At 41.6% G+C, this 14,125-nt stretch overlaps 1 protein-coding gene across 1 annotated transcript in view; it reads right to left on the bottom strand.

Moving 5' to 3' along the window:
• The window catches only part of LOC136885622 (MFS-type transporter SLC18B1), a 74,756-nt gene extending 61,764 nt beyond the window's left edge, over positions 1-12,992 (bottom strand). The window contains exon 1 of the mRNA XM_067158319.2: positions 12,454-12,992. Within this exon, the coding sequence (XP_067014420.1) occupies positions 12,454-12,573 (120 nt within the window). The 5' untranslated portion in view covers positions 12,574-12,992. The remainder of the gene's footprint in view (positions 1-12,453) is intronic.
• Between the last annotated feature and the right edge of the window lie 1,133 nt (positions 12,993-14,125).

Genomic DNA, 14,125 nt, shown 5'->3' with positions numbered 1-14,125 from the left:
AATAGGCTCTTGACAAACCATTTTACAGGACTTAACTAGTTTTCAGGGGTTTAGAATTCGCCCCCCCCCCCTGTGGGTGGGGGCGGTAGAATAACACCCACGGTATCCCCTGCCTGTCGTAAGAGGCGACTAAAAGGGGCCCCAGGGGCTCTGAACTTTGGAGCGTGGGTTGGCGACCACGGGGACCTCAGCTGAGTCCTGGCATTGCTTCCACTTACTTGTGCCAGGCTCCTCACTTTCATCGATCCTATCCGACTTCCCTTGGTCAACTCTTGTTCTTTTCCGACCCCGTCGCTATTAGGTTTGCGAGGGCTAGGGAGTCTTTCATTTTCACGCCCTTCGTGGCCCTTGTCTTCCTTTGGCCGATATCTTCATTTTTCGAAGTGTCGGATCCCTTCCATTTGTTCTCTCTGATTAGTGTTATATAGAGGATGGTTGCCTAGTTGTACTTCCTCTTAAAACAATAATCACCACCACCACCACCACCACCACCACCACCACCTTAGAATTCGCCGCACCCGATTTCATGTAAGAAAGAGTTTCTTGTGGCATGCTGGTGGTACGTTCTTTCCTCTGTTTCCCCATGATTAATGCAGAGTTGAAGAAAATGAGTTCTAACATGGAAATATATAATTATATTCTATATTATAATTATATATATAATTATTTTCTTCTTCTACGTGTGAGGTAAGGTAAGGGTGTATTCTGCCCGAAGGCAGGTCCGAACCTCCGCAGAGGTGTGCCTGAGCCGGAGTTTACGTATGGTAGGGTGGCCAGTTCCTTTTCGCTCTTCTATTCCCTTACACCTCACCAACAGCGCGTGGCAATCCATCCAAATCTTGATCACCCCCAATGTTGCTTAACTTCGGAGATCTCACGGGATCCGGTGTTTCAACACGACTACGGACGTTGACTACGTGTGAGGAATGTGTCCTAAAAGTTTTGCTGTACCTTAATATTACACTCTGTATGTAGAAACATAAACTGCTGAAACAAGAGATTAAAGTGCTAAATATGTATTAATTTAATCATTAATGTATTCATGTCCGCCTCTGTGGTGTAGTGGTTAGTGTGAATCGCTGCCACCCCCGGAAGCCCGTGTTTTCCGTGGTTTCCCACTTCTCCTTCAGGCAAATGCCGGGATGGTACCTAACTTAAGGCCTCGGCCGCTTCCTTCCCTCTTCCTTGTCTACCCCTTCCAATCTTCCCATCTCCCCACCAAGGCCACTGTTCAGCATAGCAGGTGAGGCCGCCTGGGCGAGGTACTGGTCATCCTCCCCAGTTGTATTCCCGACCCTATAGCTCACGCTCCAGGACACTGCCCTTGAGGCGGTAGAGGTGGGATCCCTCGCTGAGTCTGAGGGAAAAACCAACCCTGGAGTGTAAACAGATTAAGAAAAGAAAGAATGTATTCATATTTATTTATTTATTTATTTATTTATTTATTTATTTATTTATTTATTTATTTATTTATTTATTTATTTTTGCACTTATTTTTAACGAACCATCAACTAGCAAAACCGTTCAATTTGACGATATAAAATTAGTCTTCATCTCTTTCATTATGATTCACATTATCTGCACAGGAGGATAATAACCTAATATATATAACAACATGTCCTGACTGATTAATCATCGCCGAGCCAAAACTACTGGACATAAAGGAATGAAATTTTGGGGACACAATTATATTACAGTTTAGCTGCTCACTAAGAGAGGATTTCTGGATATTCCATCTCTAAGGGGGTTAAAAGGAGGGGGGGGGGGGTAAATTTTAAAATCAGTGTATCTACACCTCAAAAATTTGACAGTTTAAAGCCGTGGAAATTGGAAACACATATTTTTGGTTGTATAAAAATCCACATAAGGAGAACGGGTAAAAATAAGTGAAAAAGGGGTTGAATAATCTTTATGAGGATACTTAGGCTATATCTCAAAAACTGAAGATGTTACAGAAGTGAAAATATTTGAAGAATCAGGTGAGTGTTTAAAATGAGTATATCTACAGTATTTCTCAAGAACGCAACATGTTACAGGCGTGAAACTTGGTATTTCGAATCTCCATTAAACATAAATAAACACGTATTATTTTTGTTTCCGCAAAATTCACTTAAGAAGAAGGGGGGTAGTTTGAAGAGAAGTGAAGAAAGAGTTGAATGAGGATACATATATCTAAAAAAACCAAAGATGTTATAGACGAGAAAATTGGTGTTTGAAATCTCCTTTTAAAATAAAGAAACAAGTAATTTGTTTTTTTTTTCGGAAAATCCTCTTAAGGGGGTGAATAGGATTGGTCTTAGCCTCAAACGGCAATATCACAAACGTTATTTACAAGGAGTTTTGGGGGTAAATGAAACTCAACTTTTCGGTGAGTTTTTATACTTTGGGGATTTTCAGATAAAGTCTTACTGCAGTACCGAGGAACGATTACTTTTATCAAATTACGAAATCCACAGGCGCGAAGCCGCGGGTAACATCTTGTTTGTTATAAAACTCCATCGCAGGATGCCCTTTTCAACTCTCCCAAAAGAAACTTGATCAGGTAAATAACTATGTCCCCGCACAGGAAATATTATCTTCCTTTTAATATTCTGTCGATCGCAAGGCTTGATCAGTATTGCCAATAATATACATGTAAACATTTTTACAATGGACACGTCATTCTCACAAAATAATTTGGTATTTTGCATTCTTTTACTCTCGGAGCAAAATTTGCGCACCCACGCAGTAGCGTAGCGATGATCAACTGGTTGAGGGGGAGGGGGGGGAGGGTTACAAAACAATAGAACATAATGACGTGTGTGGTATGAGCATGTACGAGTGTCATAACGACACTGATACAAGTAAATTATGTTAATATTCAGGTTGCAGTCCCGGTATATTACAAAATATTGTATTAAAATACAGAACAAGGACAATATGGTCAAAGTAAATAGTTTTATGGCGAATGGCATGTTCAGATTACAATCTGTTCGTTTTACAACTTTCTCTCTATGAATATTCGAAAGAGTCATGTTTCTAACCCCCAGTAACACCCCTTCCCCTTGGCTACGTCCCTGCACCCACGTGATTACGTAGAGTATTCCTATTGGTCATGTGGAAATACACTTGCCTGAAAATAAACAAGGCACTGAAATATATTCAATTTTCAGTCACTCTCCAACCCGGGATGGGCGTCGTTTTTATTACAAAATTCCCAATGCATTGGAACAAACAACCAACTTTGAAAATAAAATTGTGTCAACTTTCCGTTTGGGAAATTAAATTATCATAAATATGTATTTTAATGAATGAAACTCAAATTGATAACGATTGCATCCAACGAATAGTTTTCGACATACATCTGTATGGAATTTGGAGTTGAAAACTGTTGAATTCAGGGCATCGAAAAGGGGAGAACTGATTCATGGCCTATGAAACTACGACGAAAGAAATAATCAGTTCTCTCGAGCAAGCCCCCTCAGAGTGCATGCACCAGTGTATTGCGCTGTGCACGTTGCAAAAGAAGACTTCACTTGGTTGACCAGAGTGCAGGCCCTCCACTCCTCGATTTGGAGCAATAGCGCCGTCTCTCTCTTTCCCCACGCCTGTCTCGCTAGCTCCGCCTGTCTCTCTCTTCCTCACCTGCTCCATAGCGCTCCAAATTCGAGCAAAGTTAAGCCGAGTAGCCCAGAGACGAAGCGTTGGTCCGAACCGAGCCGAGTGGGATCGATGCACTGTGCACAGGAAATCTGCGCTTCAGTTTGCACGCGTGAGATTTTGGGAGTTTGAGAGGCCCTGCTCTAGAGTATGATGAGATGAGGCCTCTTTGATAATAAGTCTCACAGTCATGGCCATCCTCAATATCTCACGTCACAGCCTGCACGGTCGCTAGGTAATATCTCTTCACACATTGTATATTGCTAATATCACATGACCCCCAGACACAAGGCATATTTATGGCAAGAAAAGGAGAAACCTCGCTTTGGAAATAACCCATTCCTTTTCTTTTCAAGTCTCAAGAGAGGAATTTAATTCAGGTGAAGTACATTAACACAATTTTAGGTACACTAGAAAACAAAGAATAAGAGCAGACGAAACTCGTCGCGCTGACCACGAAGGACCTCATGATCTTCAAGCCTTCGGGGTGAGCAGCGGTCTCTAAAGAGATCAATGTCCTTTAGGAATTCATTGTTTTTTTTTTTTTTGCTAGGGGCTTTACGTCGCACCGACACAGATAGGTCTTATGGCGACGATGGGACAGGAAAGGCTTAGGAGTTGGAAGGAAGCGGCCGTGGCCTTAAGGTACAGCCCCAGCATTTGCCTGGTGTGAAAATGGGAAACCACGGAAAACCATTTTCAGGGCTGCCGATAGTGGGATTCGAACCTACTATCTCCCGGATGCAAGCTCACAGCCGCACGCCTCTACGCGCACGGCCAACTCGCCCGGTAGGAATTCATTACCATGAGGTTGATTAGGTTACTCGTTATTTTTATCAATAAAGACTGCTTAGCTCCATCAGAAAGTCGAAAACATTAGAAACAATATTTCTATTTCTGGAGAGTTATATGGTACAGAGGTTCACTCAGCCTACAACAAAAACGAGCACCAGATTATTTCCTGAGGATAAAGGTGGCAGGAATAGAGCTAACCGCAATTTCTCAAAGGATTTCAAAAAGTCACACAAAAATTATTGATTTTGACATTTCTCAAAAGATTTCAAACATTTTCACGTACCTCGTGAAGTTTTCACAAAAATTGATTTTGACGGAATTTCCAAAATATTCTCAAAAGATTTTTTTAAAATTTGCGCACTTTTCGATGTTTTCCAAAAAAATGATTATACATTTGACGAAATTTTCGGAGAATCCTTAAAAAATTAAAAATATATTCGTTTTGACGGAGTTTTCCCGAAAATGCTCAAAATATTAACACTTGCGCAACTCGTCAAGTTCCCCAGACATATTGATTTTGACGGAATGTTCCAAAAATCGTCAAAAAGTTTCGAAAAAAATTATTATCGATATTTACGGAATTTTCTAAAATTTAGCAAAAGATAAAAAAAAATTCGCGCACCTTGTGATGTTTTCACCTCAGACAATTCCTAAAACATTTAAAATAATAATTGGTTTTGACGGAGTTTTACAGAAACTGCTCAAAAATTTAAATACATTTTCACGCACCTCGTGAAGTTTCACATGCATATTATTGATTTTGACGAAATGTTCCGAAAATTCTCAAAATAATTCAAAATATATTAAGTTTACGGAGTTTTCCGAAATTTTGCGAAAGATTCAATAGTTCCTGCACACTTTTGGTTTTCACAAAAAATATTGATTTTGATGCAATTTTCCATAAATGTATTTTTTCAAATGTTTAAAAATGGTGTTGAAAATTTCACGCATTTAGCGAAGTTTTCCTAAACATTATTATTGATTCATCAAAAAGTTAAAAAAGATACTGTATTGATTTTTACATAAGTTTTTTGCTAGTGGCTTCACGTCGCACCGACACAGATAGGTCTTATGGCGACGATGGGATAGGAAAGACCTAGGAGTTGGAAGGAAGCGGCCGTGGCCTTAAGGTACATCCCCAACATTTGCCTGGTGTGAAAATGGGAAACGCCGGAAAACCATCTTCAGGGCTGCCGACAATGGGATTCGAACCCACTATCTCCCGGATGAAAGCTTACAGCCGCGCGCCCCTAACCGCACGGCCAACTCGCCCGGTACACACAGAAGTTTCTAAAAATTCCCAAAAGATTTAAAAAATGTTCACGCACCTTGGGACGTTTTCACCTAATTTTATAAGTTTACGCGCACCTCGTGAAGTTTTCACAAAAATTATTCTCCGCTTATGAGTGTTAATATTGCCTCTAATAAGTGTGATATATTTGTCAAGTATTATTTGCTGTCCAAGTGACTATTTCTCTTTGTACAATATACTTACATATACATTGCGTTTAATTCTCATCAATTCAGTGATTAGTCTTATATTTAATATTTTTGTTAAGTGCGCCAAAATTCGTTAATTTTCAGTCTCAAAAACTTTCAATATTTAAAAAGAATTAAGATTACATTTTAATTTGTTGGTGTTGTTTTCTAATAGACCACGTCCAGACAAATCAAATAATGCCTCACTCGACTCTGTACAAAGTATACACGCCAAGCTACATCACGCGGCAAGTGATTTTCGACTGAAAAATAACGAATTCAAAATAATTCGCACTCTTACACGCTCTCCGCTATACGGAAAGGCATAAAAATAACGGACATGTGTTCAGGCTTAAAAGATGTGAGAGAGAGTACAGATTCTTTGGTTTCCCCCCTCTTAGTAACCTCTTACGACATGCAGGCGATAGAGATAATGATGCAGTCTTTTACTCAATCCACAGGGGTGATAAAGAGTTCGGATAAATCGAAAGGAAAATGTGTGTGTCCACAAAATAGTGGTAAGACTTCTGAATTGTGAGAAAATGAAACACATTCTAATAATAGTAATTATTAAAATTATTATTACTTATTTGGGATCGTTTCAACCTCCTGTGGGTTACGATTACACAACTTCCTTGACTGTTGATGGTTTTCTTTTTTTTTTTTTTTTTTTTTTTTATTTTACGTCAATACTCCTTCATTCTCTGGCTCGCTTTTGCTCGTTCCTCATCCTCTTCTGGGTTTCTCTACGGGCAGATCCGTCACCTCCACAATCCTCCTTCTGAACACTGTTCTGTTTGTAATATCTCCCCCCTCAATGCCACATTTTTTAAGACCTACATGAACTTCTTTCAGTCATGGTACTTGGATCTTTCTTCTTTCCTGGAAGATGAGGATCTTATTTGTCAGGCGTTCCGGTCCCATTATTCTCAGGTGTCCATAGAAAGTCAGTCACCCTTTCCTTATTGAGGTTGAAATGGTTTCGCATTTTTCATAGAGCTCTTGATTTGATCTCAAACGAAAGGTAAACTCATTTCTTGATGCTTTCTTGGATCCCAGAAATTTCCTCGGAAATTCACGCTCTTTCTTTCCTATTTCGGTAATCCCCTTTCTGGCAATTGTCTGTGCTGAATAGAGGCATTCAGGTTTCACCACGGTATTCTAGTGTCTGAGTTTGGCTTGATAGGAGAGGGATTTTAACTTATGAGTTTCCTGGCATAATCTGAATGCCATCTCCATCTTCTTTTCTATTTCTTCGATAGCTGGCTTCTTATTGTTTTAGGAGTCAGAATCTCCCCTGGATATTTGAATTTGTGGACTATCTATGTCACGATACTTAGTTTTCTCAAAGGATATTTGCAGTCCTGCCTTTTATGCTGTTTCTTAAAAAACCTCTATCTCTGTAGTGGCAGGCTCTACATTTTCAGCTAAGAACATTATTATTATTATTATTATTATTATTATTATTATTATTATTATTATTATCATCATCATCATCATCATCTGTTTACCCTCCAGGTTCGGTTTTTCCCTCGGACTTAGCGAGGGATCCCACCTCTACCGCCTCAAGGGCAGTGTCCTGGAGCTTCAGACTCTTGGTCTGGGGATACAACTGGGGAGTATAACCAGTACCTCGCCCAGGCGGCCGCACCTGCTATGCTGAACAGGGGCCTTGTGGAGGGATGGGAAGATTGGAAGTGATAGGCAAGGAAGAGGGAAGGAAGCGGCCGTGGCCTTAAGTTAGGTACCATCCCGGCATTCGCCTGGAGGAGAAGTGGGAAACCACGGAAAACCACTTCCAGGATGGTTGAGGTGGGAATCGAACCCACCTCTACTCAGTTGACCTCCCGAGGCAGAGTGGACCCCGTTCCAGCCCTCGTACCACTTTTCAAATTTCGTGGCAGAGCCGGGAATCGAACCCGGACCTCCGGGGGTGGCAGCTAATCACGCTAACCACTACACCACAGAGGCGGACTATTATTATTATTATTATTATTATTATTATTATTATTATTATTATTATTATTATTATTATTATTAGCAGTCCCGTGGTGTACAGTAGCGTGCCTATCTCTTGCCCTGGGTTCGTTTTCCGGCCAGTTGAAAGATTGTAATTGCGAACTGTGGAATAGAACAGGGTTCACTTGATACGAGATTTTCTCAAGCTCTTAGTTACAGGAAGAAAGCGAACAGTGAGAAGATGATGCTACATAGACGAACATAGGTAGTCATGGTTTACTATGGTGTGGGAAATTCATTACGCGAATTCTAAATAGACCCCGAGCCCAAAATCATATCCATGTTAACATACCTTAATTTGGCGGCCATCTTGTGATAGCGTCATGCGCATTAGATCGGCTACCGTCATCAAGTCTTGTGTATTAATCCCTTTTTCTTTACAACATACTTTACGTCTTTAGGTCTTATGGCAACGATGGGACAGGGAAAGGCTGGGACTAGAAAGAAAGCAGCCTTGGCCTTAATTCAGGTACAGCCACAGCAATTGCCTGGTGTGAAAATGGGAAACCACCTTCAGGGCTGCCGACATTGAGGCTCGAATCCTCAATCTCCCGAATGCAAACTCACAGCTGCGCGACCCTAATCGTACGGCCAACTCTCTCGGTATATTAATTCTCCTACTTCAAAATAATATACAAGCCATTCCCTCATATGCAATATTTTCTACTACATGTTTTCATTCCTCCCCTGAGGGGGGAGGCGGGCCTCTTAGACGGTGACGCCGTCTCTCAGGCCGGGAGACTTGTGACGGTGAAGGAAATGCTCGGAGAAGGTGAGGAGGTTGGCGGCCGTGGCCTATACTAGGAACAGTCCCGGCATTTGGCTTAGTGCAAGAGAATGGAAAACCACGGAAAACCATTCTCAGGTCAGCCGACGGTTGGGGCCAGTCTTGAGGTCCAGCCCTTTCCCGTCTCTCGAATGCAGAGGCGTAGAGCCACGGTAGAGCCATGGCCACCCCTCCTCTGCTCGGTTGGCCGGTCAGAGAACAGAGCTGTTGGACCACGGACCAGCCGTTGACACTTGAGGGCCGAGACCCACTCTGCATCTACCGACCTGTAATACTTTTTGAGCTATACTATTTTGAAGCACTCCATGAAATTAGTTTCATCGACTTTTCGCTTGATTATCCCCCTCCCCCACTCTCCCAAGCAAAGTAATATTTTAAAGAAGTTTCACGTCAAAAACCCTTAACTGTCACCGACTTTAGCCAGGATCGAACCTACTACCTTCGACACGTAAGGTCAATGAATAATCGACAGTTGAATAAGGTCAGTTGGATTTTTTTTTTTTTTTTGCTAGTGGCTTTACGTCGCACCGACACAGATAGGTCTTTTGGCAATGGTGGGATAGGAAAGGCCTAGGAGTTGGAAGGAAAGGGGCTGCCTGGCCGAGGCGGTAAGGGCGTGCTCGGTTTGCCCGGAAGGACGTGGATTCGAATCCCCGTCAGGAAGTCGTAAAATTTAAGAAACGAGATTTCCACTTCCGGAGGTACATATGGCCCTGAGGTTCACTCAGCCTACACCAAAAATGAGTACCAGGTTAATTCCTGGGGGCAAAGGCGGCTGGGTGTAGAGCTAACCACTCTACCCCATCACGTGCCGCGGTTAACAATGGTGGAAGCCTTTACCTTCCACTCCTCCAAGGGCCTTCATGGCCTGTACGAAGGTGAATTTGTCTTTTTGGCTAGGAGTTGGAAGGAAGCGTCCGTGGCCTTAATTAAGGTAATTGGTGTAATATTGGAAAACCACGGAAAACCATCTTCAGGGCTGCCGACAGTGGGATTTGAACCCACTATCTCCGGTTGGAATTCTATCCAGCTATTCTGTTGTCAGTTATCCCTAGCACAAATGCTACCAGAACGCTTAGAGTGGAAGAAAATTTATTTATAATAATAATAATATAATTATAATAATTATTATTTTATGTCCCATTAGCAATCTTTACGGTTTTTTCTGAGACGCCGAAAGTTTGCTACACAGGAGCTTTTACGTGTCAGTAAAGATACCCAGGCGAGACAGACGTACTTGAGCGCCTTCAAATACCACCAAACTAAGACTGGTTTGAATTCGTCAAGTTGAGTTAGTCAGCCCGGCTGTTTCACAATCGGACTGAATAAATGAATAAATACATACATAGAATCAGCACTTCTGTCTTGACTAATCGGAAAAGTATTTTCCGTGCTTACGAAATAATATAAAGTCTTCATGGAGAAACGCCGTCCGTAGTTCGTACGAAGGCCATGATTAACCGAAGTATTATTCCATGGCCTACTATATTTAATATTAAACCATCCATGAAATAGAAATAGAAAGATAGAAAGATCGTAGTTTACGTTATGGAAACCCACCAACTATAGAGAAAACCTACAAAGCCAAAGTCATTCATTAAAATAATATATTTATGTCATTCCTTAGGGTCGCGAGGCTGTGAACTTTCTTTCGGGAGATAGTGGCTTCTAACCAGACTGTCGCCAGCCCTGAAAATGGTTTTCCGTGGTTTCCGATTTTCACACCGGGGAAATGCTGGGGCTGTACCTTAATTAAGGCCACGGTCGCTTCCTTCCAACTCCTAGACCTTTCCTATCCCATCGCCGCCGTAAGATCTACCTGTGTTGGTGCGACGTAAAACAAATTGAAAATGGCATTCAAATTGGAAAGTTGTTTGTTAAATTCAAGGTCGTAAAATAATATTAATAATTTATTATTTTCCGACCCCGACGCTATTAGGTTTCCGAGGGCTAGGGAGTCTTTCATTTTCACTGCCTTCGTGGCCCTTGCCTTCGTTTGGCCGATACCTTCATTTCCCGAAGTGTCGGATCCCTTCCATTTTTTTCGCTCCGATTAGTTGCTTAGTTGTACCAAACAACAACACAAGTGACATACAGTATAAACTTAGATTAATTTCCTCCTACGTCCGACTGGGCGAATGTACTCCTTTGTTGTCAACTGTAATGATAATTAGAAGTAGCATGCTATATATCAAAGGAATAGGATTTCATTCGAACCACGGTATCCGGCGGTGAGAGGCCGACGCGCTGCCGTCTGAGCCACGGAGGCTCCTTCCCTAGACGATATACCTACTATATTATAATACTGCTTATCGAGAGGTCAGTCAGCTACAAGTTTTACTGTCGATCAGTTGAGTTTGGTAGTGAACTCAAAATAAGAACAGAAAGTAAATGATCTAAGTTTTCTTCGGACCCCCCCCCCCCACAAACACACACACACACACACACACACTCACCTTTCCCTCTCGGAAACTAGCAGGAAATACGGACACATGAATCTGAACAAAGAGTCTCTCCAGTTGTTTATGAATTTTCAACTGCTATCAACCAAAATCCAACACAGTAGAGAGAATACCTACAGTATCTGTCAGAAGAAGGTGGAGCAACTCGGTATCTCAACAGCTAACTCATGTTTCGTACGTAACAACTAATCGAACAGGGCTGCAAATGAAGCACATTTGAATACATTACATTTCCTCGAGAAGTACTTGTCCGATTTTCAAAATAATCACGGTGTTAAATTTGTAATAATTGTATTTTCAAGCGTATGTGTAGAAAGCAGTGTAGTTCCACTTAAGAAAACAAAATTAGTACCATTATCTCAGAAGATATTCATCATCATCATCATCATCTGTTTACCCTCCAGGTTCGGTTTTTCCCTCAGACTCAGCGAGGGATACCACCTCTATCGCCTCAAGTGCAGTGTCCTGGAGCTTCAGACTCTTGGTCGGGGATACAACTGGAAAGAATGACCAGTACCTCGCCCAGGCGGCCGCACCTGCTATGCTGAACAGGGGCCTTGTGGAGGGATGGGAAGTCTGGAAGGGATAGACAAGGAAGAGGGAAGGAAGCGGCCGTGGCCTTAAGTTAGGTACCATCCCGGCATTTGCCTGGAGGAGAAGTGGGAAACCGCGGAAAACCACTTCCAGGATGGCTGAGGTGGGAATCGAACCCACCTCTACTCAGTTGACCTCCCGAGGCTGAGTGGACCGCGTTGCAGCCCTCGTACCACTTTTCAAATTTCGTGGCAGAGCCGGGAATCGAACCCGGACCTCCGGGGGTTACAGCTAATCACGCTAACCACTACACCACAGAGGCGGACTCAGAAGATATTGACGCCGTAAAAATAAACTGTAAGTCCGATTATGAGCCCCTGGGTATCATTCCTGAAAGTGAAAACAAAATGCTGATATTTTCAACCGTTCACGAATTATTTGACGTTGACAACTTAGCTGAATAACTGTATCTTGCATGTAATTTGGAGGAGAATCCTCCCCATCTTCAGTTCTTTGCTACACCATTGATCCACATATACAGAGAACACAAAATAGGAAAAATGACTCTATTGTGGTCAGCAATCTTCTGTAAAGAGGTAGTTACAGAATAATATGTCAGGAGGTAAGTTAACTTACTTCAACAGCACCCAATGTAAGTAACATCTACGTACTAAAACACGTCATAACAGAGCATGGTGTGTGGGAAAAAAAAAAAAAAAAAAAAAAAAAAAAACTTACCTCTTTAGGGTAGAAAGGCGCTTGTAGTGAAACACAGATGGCATTGCAGAAGTCAGCAACACCAAATACGACGAGGGTCAACCACTGGCGTTTAGTGAAATCTGGCAGCGTAAAGAGCATTTTTACGAATTGGAAGATAAATAATGTAGCTATGAGACGAAAAAAAGGTAAAATCTGCACAATTTGAAGAAAGAAATGAAGAGTTCCTTGGAATCAGTCTTTCTAAATACTTAATTTAAATGCTTTGACTTTCGCACAGTTGTGGACAATGCAGTATTTATCAACTCAACAAGAAAGAACGATCGTCTGTATAATTTAATATTATATTGCCTGTATCGACCTGCATTACGTCACCGATTAAATAAAATGATTCTGTTAATATTTTAAGAAAAGCTATTCAGTTTTTTTTAAGACGTACAAAAAATCTGATAATGTTGTTATGACGGAAGAAATGGAAGGCGCGACCAGTTGCGACAATCGTACGGTGTATCTAGGAGTGCCACGTCCGTTCTTCACCACAGTCTCCACATTTATGCCGCTTCTCTACTCCAGTATCTTCGGAATAAACACATTCTCTTATCGTTTAAGGCTACTCTTACTTCCCCCGCCCTCCCTGCTCTTTCCCCTCATTCCCCTCTCTTCTGCCCAGAATCTTTGCATTACATCTTCCTACAAAATTCCTTGGCCTCATCTAGCTGTTTATAATCTCTTTCCGTACATGTTATTTGAACTGGAACGCTGATATTCTGTTTGTAGAATCGACTTTGATTGTTTTTTGTTTCAATTTGCCGTGTGTCTTTTGTTTCACGTTGTGATAGATGGGTATAGTTGGGCGTGCTGCTTTAGAAGGCCGTGGAAGAAGACAGATCACAGTGTAAAGGCGAAAGGTCGCCATGTGTTTAAGGTCAATTCTTGGTTATCACTAAACACTCCCTCTTAGATACTCGGCCCTTATTGGTCGTCTCAAAAGTCAAGAAACTACCTTCCTTTTTTTGTATGTTTGTTAAGCGAGAAGTGATAAATGTTTCAGTGCGACAATTAAGTTGGAATATTATTGACACAATGAATGAAGTAATCGTTGAAGTGAAATCGTGGTGGAACTATTTATAAAGTTACGTGAAGAATTCTATTACAGCCTACCTGTTTCCCGAGAATATTTTGTATTTCAAAATTATTACAGGTATGTGTTGTTCCATTCATTACTGTTCCCCATTTTACCTTTGCTCGAACTCTGTCAATTATCAAAGCAGATTAGTTTCATGTTCCGTACTGATGTTAGACGATTATGGTAAGGGTTTTGGCTCCACCTAATCAATATCAAATTGTATCGACCCAACTGTCGGGTCGAAACTAGTATATATTTGGAAGAATTTTACAGGTTTTGAATGTATGTTTTCTACATTTTGTAGTTTAAAGGTTTCCTGAGGTCGCTGGAATGCTCTATGAATAGTATGTCTATTCCGCGTGAACTTCTGTCAGAGTTTGAGCATTAATTACAATAGAAGAAATTGTCGCCAGTATTCTCAGCAATTCTCTCCAAACTGTCAATCACCTTTTCTATTGTAAGACAAGCCGGGCCGAGTGGTGCAGACGGTTGAAGCGCTGGCCTTTTGACCACACCTTGGCAGGTGGCATCTGAAGGTGTTCCAATACGACGGCCTCGTGTCGGTAG

Source organism: Anabrus simplex, chromosome 14, assembly GCF_040414725.1.
Source record: "Anabrus simplex isolate iqAnaSimp1 chromosome 14, ASM4041472v1, whole genome shotgun sequence".
NCBI classification, from domain to species: Eukaryota; Metazoa; Arthropoda; class Insecta; order Orthoptera; family Tettigoniidae; genus Anabrus; species Anabrus simplex.
Note: the sequence above shows the minus strand (reverse complement) of the source record. Positions and strands in the feature narration are given on the sequence as shown.